At 49.2% G+C, this 9,490-nt stretch overlaps 1 protein-coding gene across 1 annotated transcript in view; it reads left to right on the forward strand.

Moving 5' to 3' along the window:
- The window catches only part of LOC306823613 (uncharacterized protein), a 7,327-nt gene extending 1,173 nt beyond the window's left edge, over positions 1 to 6,154 (forward strand). Inside the window, exons 2-8 of the mRNA XM_079343283.1 lie at positions 1,559 to 1,592; positions 2,515 to 2,713; positions 2,845 to 2,927; positions 3,285 to 3,522; positions 4,017 to 4,198; positions 4,398 to 4,664; positions 5,458 to 6,154. Coding sequence (XP_079199409.1) covers positions 1,559 to 1,592; positions 2,515 to 2,713; positions 2,845 to 2,927; positions 3,285 to 3,522; positions 4,017 to 4,198; positions 4,398 to 4,664; positions 5,458 to 5,871 — 1,417 coding nt within the window. The 3' untranslated portion in view covers positions 5,872 to 6,154. The remainder of the gene's footprint in view (positions 1 to 1,558; positions 1,593 to 2,514; positions 2,714 to 2,844; positions 2,928 to 3,284; positions 3,523 to 4,016; positions 4,199 to 4,397; positions 4,665 to 5,457) is intronic.
- Positions 6,155 to 9,490: the final 3,336 nt, after the last annotated feature.

The following is a 9,490-nucleotide window of genomic DNA, read 5'->3' on the forward strand; positions in this document are numbered from 1 at the left end:
AAGCGGGCAGTGGAACTGCTTCAGATAGAAGTGATTGTACCCGAGCTAAAAAGCCTCTGCATGTTTCTAATAAGCTCCAGCAGCAGAAAGCTGCTCAAACTAGGATCAATGTTGGAGATGAAACATGGAGAGAGGTTAGAACGCAGAAAGCTTTACAGACCCATGCAGAGCTGGCTAAACACTGAAGCTACAGTGTCCACCACATGCAGAGCTGGCTAAACACTGAAGCTACAGTGTCCACCACATGCTGAGCTGGCTAAACACTGAAGCTACAGTGTCCACCACATGCAGAGCTGGCTAAACACTGAAGCTACAGTGTCCACCACATGCAGAGCTGGCTAAACACTGAAGCTACAGTGTCCACCACATGCTGAGCTGGCTAAACACTGAAGCTACAGTGTCCACCACATGCAGAGCTGGCTAAACACTGAAGCTACAGTGTCCACCACATGCAGAGCTGGCTAAACACTGAAGCTACAGTGTCCACCACATGCAGAGCTGGCTAAACACTGAAGCTACAGTGTCCACCACATGTAGAGCTGGCTAAACACTGAAGCTACAGTGTCCACCACATGCAGAGCTGGCTAAACACTGAAGCTACAGTGTCCACCACATGCAGAGCTGGCTAAACACTGAAGCTATAGTGTCCACCACATGCAGAGCTGGCTAAACACTGAAGCTACAGTGTCCACCACATGCAGAGCTGGCTAAACACTGAAGCTACAGTGTCCACCACATGCAGAGCTGGCTAAACACTGGAGCTACAGTGTCCACCACATGCAGAGCTGGCTAAACACTGAAGCTACAGTGTCCACCACATGCAGAGCTGGCTAAACACTGAAGCTACAGTGTCTCTGTGATGATTAGAGCTGAGACTACAGTACTCATTTTAAACACTAGGGGGCGGAGCTACAGACCGCTCCTTTAATGATGTTTTACAGTGTATATTAACATTTATAAGAAAACAGTTGTGACATTTGTGTTGGAGTAAAATGTGTTTGAATATTAAGAGTCAGAACAGCAGACGGTCAGGACCAGCTGACAGACCTCATGGGGTCCAACATGGGGTCTGGGTCCCAACAGGGACACAACATGAACTTGAGAGGAATTTAAAGTTCATTGTTAAAATGTTCCTTCGGTCTTATTGGCTGTCGGAGGTCATGTGGTGACCTTTTCATAATCACTAGTCACAGGTTCATGGTCCTCTGGGATGTTTTCTTCTTCCTTCCATGACGTGTCCGAGTGTCTTTATAAGAGCTGCACTGTACCCATCCCTTTGAGCTCCTCAAACTGATCATGTGCTCCCCTCTGATTACACACACACACAGAATGAAAGGTTTGTGTTGTGTGTACGAGCTGCGGTGTGTTTAACAGTCGGATTAAAGAATGGCGTCCTGTCGTGGCAGGGAGAAGCTGATTTCCACGCTGGTTGGATGTGAACAGTCGTGATCTTTGTGGAGGTGCAGCAGCTGACTGACTCATGCTCACTTCTAAAACAGAAATGAAAGAGTCACGTTGAGTCTGACCTCTGATTTCTCTTCTGTTTGTTTCTGTTCAGACTCGGAGAAGGAGACATGACGGATCATCAAGAGGTGAGCTAAAAAAAACTCCCAATAAGATCCAATCACAGATCAATCTAAACATCCAAAACTCAAACTCCCACCTGAGTCACAAAAACTACAAAATGTGGCTAAAAACTACAACAACCAAAAACGACCTAATCATAAACTACAACAATACGAGAGCGTATCAGTGAGGTTCAGGAAGTAGAAATAGTGGATTTGATGATGTCACAGGTAGACTGACCACGAGCTACCTGAGTGTGAAACGACGGTCTTTGCTCCTGTTGATCTCGACCTCGATTGAAGAACACGTTTAGTTATATCGATTAAAAGAACTACACTACCCACAATCCTAGCGTGTCACTGCAGTGTCTCTGATAGGTGGAGCTCGCCGTTTCCATGGCGATGATTCCTGCCCCTGGGCGCCAAATACAAACGGATAGTATTGCTAGCAAGCTAGCTATTTAGTTAGCTAAGTGTGCTAATAACCCGGGTAGTTTATATATTCAACAACACAAACTGCAAGACATTACAACACGTGTCTTAACTGTATAAACATGATAGCTGTCACATTTAGCCGTCGCAATGGATTATGGGATGAGTAGTTCCTTGACTGCAGAAGAAAATAATGTACGCAGTTTGTTTGCCTGTTTTCATTTTTGATCTAAAAGAAAAAACAACAACATCAGACCAAAACGACAAAACACAACTTCTGAATAAGAACTACAACAACAAGTAACCATGACAACGGGACATACAACAACAACTTTAAACAAACTCTTTCTGTATTTGAACTACAACAACAACAGTCTCAATAAAGAACTACAATGACCAACGTTTTCTAAAAGAGGAACTACAAAAACGAGCAGCCATTCCCACCTGGCCTAAAAAGACCAATCAGCAACATCCGCCTTAAAGAAGCATTCTTAAAGTGGTCTCCTTGGTTTTTCAGAACAGCGCTGTGCTCAGGGTTTCCCGCCTTCCTCTGGTTCGCTCGGCCTTACAGTCTATGACATCAGCGTACTCTGAGGTCAAAGGTCGGTACCCTCTTCTGGGTCTGGTGGGAGGCGTGGCCGAGGTCGGCGTCCGCCAGGTCTCCAACGTGGCCATGAGACAAGCCACGCCCCTCCTCCAGAGTCTGGAGCCGCAGAGTACGTACTGACATTACTGCTATTAGTGCTAATGCTAACACTGCTAATACTGCTAATGCTGCTACAGTAGCCTCTGATGCTGGATGGTGATTGGTTGTCTGTCTCTTGTTTATGTTTCCGTCTCTCTCCAGTTGAAGTTGCGAACAGTTTTGCTCTGGTTGGTCTCGAACGTCTGGAGAAGAACTTCCCGATCCTGAACCAATCAACAGACGAGGTTTGTCCTGCTTCAGCTCGATCATGATCACTCAGACTAAACAAGTAGATAAACGATCGCTCATGTTGACGGAGTCCAGCGCCTGTGACTGCTGCTGATTGGTCAGCGGAGGCTCTTTACCTGCTGTGTAGTGGGCGTGTGATTTTAAACATCTTGTAGTCTTTAAAAGACTACAATCTTACAAATCCTAAAAACTACAAACTGGTGTGAGATATTTTTCGACCCTGCGTCCTCACTGAGACAACGTCTCTGTCTCTCAGACAGGTTCTGAATGTTTGTGACGGCGGGCCCGTGACCTTTTCTTATTTCACTGATTGACCCTTTAAATCTGCTGCTGTGGTGTCTCCTCCCCCTCAGGTGATGGGTCACCTGAAGGACGCCTTCTTCCTGACGCTGGACGACGTGCAGCTGTGGGTGGTGGACGGTCTGGACGGCGCTCTGGATCAGCTGGAGCGTTTGTCCGACTCTGCGTGGGACGCGGTCCGGGTGCTGCAGGACACTCAGGTGGGTCGAGCGGCCACACTGGGAATGGACGACGTTCTGACCCGTCTGGAGGACGCCACAGCCTACTACCTGCCCCTCCCTGCTACGCTGCGTGAGTACAGAGGCATTCTGGGTAACGTAGTGTCAGGTCGCCCACATGTCCGCTCAGGACTCCCGAAGACGTAACGTGATCAAACTTTATCTGTACAGAACTTTTCAGATGGGGATGAAGCACAAAGTGTTTGACATGCAGTGTGTGCTGCCCCCTAGTGTTCAGGTAAACTGCTTCACATGCTGGGAACACGCCGGCTCTCGTGGGCTCATGACTTACGATCTAATGTGATAAATAACCGATCGAGCAGCCTCGCGGCGAGGAGCAGACGAGACAGAAAACTACCTGTTCATATCAGCGTGAGTTGTGTTGTTCACCAGCAGGGGGCGCTGTCCTCCTCACACTGACAGAGGACATAAAGCTGAACCTGTCCTCACTTTAAAGGATGGTCAGTCATGTGATGACGGCGGGTCGTTGAGTGACCTCACACACGCTCAGTGAGGCGAGCAGCACCTGGATGTTGTTTCTGAAGTGGTGCGGTCTTTGTGGCTCAGGTCAGGAGTGGGAGATGAGGGTGCAGGAGTACGAGGACGAGGACGACGATGAAGAGCCCAGCCTGTGGACCAGGATCCGCAGCCTCCTGCTGAGTCTCAGCCTGCAGCTCTATCACCGCATGATGAAGGTCAGGGAGCAGCTGCAGACCGCCGCCCGGACACTGGGGGGCGCTGCAGACATGGTGAGAGGACCTTCACTGTTAACACCTGAGACACACACACACACACACACACACAGACACACACACACAGACACACACACACACACACAGACACACACACACACACACAGACACACACACACACACACACACACACACACACACTGATGACAGAGCCTGCTGACCTCAGGTCATCACCTGTCTCACCTGTTTCCTGCAGGTGGGTCTGAATCGGGTCCTGGAGCTGGTGGGTGATTTGCTGCAGTACCTGCAGGGCCTCTTGGTGGCGCTGCTGTACCGTGCAGAGAGCCTCAGAGAGCTGACCCTGACCGGGGTCAAAGGTCAGGCCATGATGCTGGTCGAGCTGCGTCCCGTCCGTCAGATCAGAGAGCTGCCGCTTCAAGTCCAGCAGCTGCTGGGAGACCTGCAGGAACTCTCCAAGATCCTCCTGCAGCTGGTGATCAACGCCACGCCGCTCTACAACCTGGTGAGGTCACACGGGAGACGCAGCATGAAACACACCTGTGACATCACAGAATCACACCTGTGACATCACAGAATCACACCTGTGACATCACAGAATCACACCTGTGACATCACAGAATCACACCTGTGACATCACAGAAACACACCTGTGACATCACAGAATCACACCTGTGACATCACAGAATCACACCTGTGACATCACATGACTGAAACACACCTGTGACATCACAGAATCACACCTGTGACATCACATGACGGAAACACACCTGTGACATCACAGAATCACACCTGTGACATCACATGACGGAAACACACCTGTGACATCACAGAATCACACCTGTGACATCACATGACGGAAACACACCTGTTACATCACATGAATGAAACACACCTGTGACATCACATGACGGAAACACACCTGTGACATCACATGAATGAATCACACCTGTGACATCACATGACTGAAACACCTTTGTGAATGAATCAACACGACCTCTGTATTCTGTGGACTCTGAGAGTTTGACGTGTTCTGTTTCAAAGGGTTTTTTATAACTCCTCCCACTTTTTTACAAGTGAGAAGGGAGAAGAGGAAATCGTCCAATGAGAGAAGAGAAATGTAAATCTGTTTCAGTTTTGGATGACTGTGCCACAGTTGTTTTCAGGTGGACCATTAGTGTCTTTCTGTCCTGATGCTAAGCTAGGCTAATTCCATCCTGAAGCTAGCTGCAGACATGTTTGCTAACGGACCAAATGAATCCTCTGAAATATTCTGACTGAGTTTTTCCGTCTTCCAGCTGCAGCAGCCGACGGCTCAGGAGGTCGAGGACTTCCTGAACCAGGAGGAGTTTTCTACCAACAGCATGGCTCGCCGCAGCTCGGCTAACAGTCTCTTCCTGAAGGCGATGGACGGCCGTCCTCGCCGTCGCCGGAGTATCTACTCCCGCGCCGCCAAAACACCCGGAAGCCCCCAGAGCCCCGAACCTCCCAACGGCCGCCGCCGCTCCAGCCAGAAGGACAGCCCTGCGCTGGAGGTGGATGGTCATCCCGTCCCTTCTGACAGCGTGGTCAGCCCTCGCCGCCCGTCAGCCACGGAGCTGCTCCTCACGCCACTCAAACAGTTCGTCACTCAGAGCCAGAAGGCCTTTGAGTACCTGAGTCCCAACTCGCCCGACTACGCCGCTGACGACATGGCAACAGACGACAACTAAAAGCCCGCTGAGCTTCGACCCGTCCTGATCCTTCGGTTTCTGATTTAGATTCTCCTGCTGTTCGTTTCAAGCTGTTTCCACGTGAAGCTGCCTCTTACCTCGCCTGTCACACAGAGCAGTGTTCATACAGCCTGTTTAAATAAAGTTTGGTGTTGAAGGTCTGACGTCAGTTAGAAATGGGTACGTTCATTTTCTTGTTGCTTCACAGATGAATGTGATTGGCTGAGGCTGTTTGTGCCGCTCTGTTACCTGTGCTGGTACAAATAAAGCTTTGTTGACTCTGCAGCGTCTCAGTGTTTGTGTCTGATGGTTCCCAAAATCTCTGGTTTGTAACAGACTGAAAATAAAGACTCGAGTTTCATCCACACTTCAATAAATATATTTACAGTCTGTTAGCCTTTTAGCATGCTAACATTAGCTTATTAGCATTAGACTTAAAAAGTCCATCTGGTGGTAGAGTCGTACGCTCTGTAGGTTTTTGTCCGACACATTTTTAACCTGGTGGTCCTGTTCATGTTTTCTGTCATGGGGTCTGGACTATGCAGTGAGATCCACATACCCGGGTCTCTCTGGGTGATCTGGGGTCTGGACTATGCAGTGAGATCCACATACCCGGGTCTCTCTGGGTGATCTGGGGTCTGGACTATGAAGTGAGGTCCACATACCCGGGTCTCTCTGGGTGATCTGGGGTCTGGACTATGCAGTCAGGTCCACATACCCGGGTCATTATCAGTCCTATGACGCTGCTTATCAACCTGATCGGTCACCCAGAGTTACAGAGAGCGCGTTGACATAAAAGGGGCGGAGTAATCAGAGACAGACACACACACACACACACACACTCCTCTGCTGCCCCCTGCTGTCAGGATAAAAAACAAACTCAGAAAATCTTCAGTTGACATGTTTCTAACAAACCTGACAGACTCGCAGGTGTGTGTGTGTGTAGGTGTGTGTAGGTGTGTGTGTGTTCTGTGTGTGTGTGTTCTGTGTGTGTGTGTGTGTGTGTGAGCTGGACTCGTCTCATTGGTCCAGTGAGCTGTCAGTCAGGATGAATGCTTCAGCTGTTGAATGATAGAAAGTGAAGGATGACATGCTGATTATTACTGACTTTGTGTCAATGAAAGAAGTGAACATGTATGATGCTGTTGTATGTTCACATGTTGTCTCTTTATTGTTTGAGCTTCACAACAACACAGCAGAAGGACGAGACGCTTCTTCAAGGATCCACCATGAAACATCCTGCTGCTTCAAACAAACATCTGCTTTAATAATAATAATTATACATTTTATTTGTAAGCACTTTTACAGGAGCTCAAAGACACTTTACATGTAAATCACAGTGAACAGTTAAAAACAGCAAAAACAGTAAAACACATTAAAAGACAGAGAAACAGGAAGAGAAGAGGAGAAAGAAGAAGTTAAGTATTAAAAGCTAGTTTAAAGAGGTGAGTTTTGAGCATGGATTTGAAAGTTGGGAGGTGTGTGCAGGAACGGATGGGTTTGAGTTCCAGAGGGAGGGGGCAGCGATGGAGAAGGCTCTGTCTCCCCAGGTTCGGTGCTTGGTCTGTGTAGGTGGGGAGAGGATGTTTCCTTTAGATGAGCGGAGGTCACGGGAGGGGGTGTGGTGGTGAAGCAGGTCAGTGAGGTAAGGTGGGGCCAGGTTATTTAGTGCTTTGTATGTGAGGAGGATGATTTTAAACTGTATGCGGTGAGTGATGGGGAGCCAGTGCAGGTCACGGAGGACGGGGGTGATGTGGTCTCTGGAGCGGGTGTGGGTGAGCAGGCGTGCGGCTGAGTTCTGGATGTATTGCAGTTTATTGAGGAGTTTGGATGGTGAACCATGGAGGATGCTGTTGCAGTAATCTAATCTGGATGTGATGAATGCATGTATGAGGGTTTCTGCAGCAGGGAATGTGAGTGAGGGGCAGAGGCGGGCAATGTTTTTGAGGTGGAAGAAGGCGGTCCTGGTGATGTGTTTGACGTGGAGGTCGAACCTTAGGTTATTGTCAAAGATGATTCCCAGGTTGCGGGTGTGCGGTGAGGGGGATAGAGTGCAGTTGTCAAAGGTGAGGGAGAAGTTGTGACTGGCTTTTGTGCGGGATGTGGGGTCAATGATGATTATGTCTGATTTGTCGCTGTTGAGTTGAAGATAGTTTGCTTGCATCCATGATTTAATTTCGGTGAGGCAGTTGCTGAGTGTGGAGTGGGTGGTGTTGGAGATGGCTTTGGAGGAGATGTATAGTTGGATGTCATCGGCGTAGCAGTGAAACTGAAGGTTATGTTGACGGATGATCTGGCCAAGGGGGAGGAGGTCAAGAATGAAGAGGAGGGGACCAAGCACCGACCCCTGGGGGACACCTTGTGACAGGGGAGCGGTGGGGGAGGTGCAGTTGTTGATATTAATGAACTGTTGTCTATCAGTGAGGTAGGAGTGAAACCAGGAGAGTGCTGTGCCGGTGATGTGAAGACAGGATTCCAGACAGGAGAGCAGGATGGAGTGGTTGATGGTGTTGAAAGCAGCTGTGAGGTCAAGGAGGATGAGGATGGTGAGGTGTCCGGAGTCGGCTGAGAGGAGGAGGTCGTTGGTGACTTTTAAAAGAGCTGTCTCAGTGCTGTGTTTAGAACAGAAACCAGACTGGAATGATTCAAAGAGGTCATTGGAGGTGAGGTGGGTTGTGGGTTGTGTGGCGACAGCACGTTCCAGATTTTTGACAGGAAGGGGAGATTGGAGATGGGGCGGAAGTTGTTTGGGTTTTCGTGATCAAGACCGGGTTTTTTGATGATGGGTGTGATGGCAGCCAGTTTGAGGGTTTGGGGAACAGAGGCGGTGCAGAGGGAGGGGTCAATGATGTCGATGACGAGTGGGGAGGCAGTCCTTGATGAGTCTGGAGGGTATGGGGTCCAGGGTACAGGTGGAGGTTTTTAATCCGGTCATAATGGTTGTAAGTTGTGCTGGCAGTAATGGAGAGAAATGGGTCAGGTGATGGGTAGTGGTGGGCGGTGAGGCAGGTGGTGAAGCAGGGGGGAATGCAGGTTGGGAGATGGGAGGGATCCTGAGGATGTTGAGGTTACTGTAGATGGTGTTGATTTTTGATTGGAGGAATGATAAGAAGGATTGGCATTTTTCAGCGATGAATGATGACGAGATGTTGTCGTGAGGTTTGAGGAGGGAGTTCATGGTGGAGAACAGAGCCTTGGGGTTGTTGGAGCCGGAGTGGATGAGGTGGGAGTAGTAGGTGGACCGGGCAGCATTAAGTGCTTCTTTGTATTGTTGAAGGTGATCGGTGTATGCTGAGAGATGAACTGATAGTCCAGTTTTATTGTGGAGTCTTTCGAGTTGCCTTTTCCGGGTCTTCATTTGGCGGAGAGCGGGGCTGAACCAGGGGGCAGAGAGTGTGAAAGAGACAGTTTTGGTTTTGACGGGGGCTAACTGATCTAGGCAGGAGGAGAGTGTGTTGTTGTAATAGATAACAAGGTCTGTGGGGTCGTCGGATGGTGGTGGAGGAGAGACGGACAGACAGTGGGTGAGTGAGGCTGAGAGAGCTGAAGGGAGAGATGGATTTAAGGTTTCTGGAAGTTATGGTCTGGTTTTGTTTAGTGGAGGGGACAGGGATGTCTA

The sequence above is a fragment of the Symphodus melops genome, assembly GCF_947650265.1.
Source record: "Symphodus melops genome assembly, chromosome: 5".
Taxonomy (NCBI): Eukaryota; Metazoa; Chordata; class Actinopteri; order Labriformes; family Labridae; genus Symphodus; species Symphodus melops.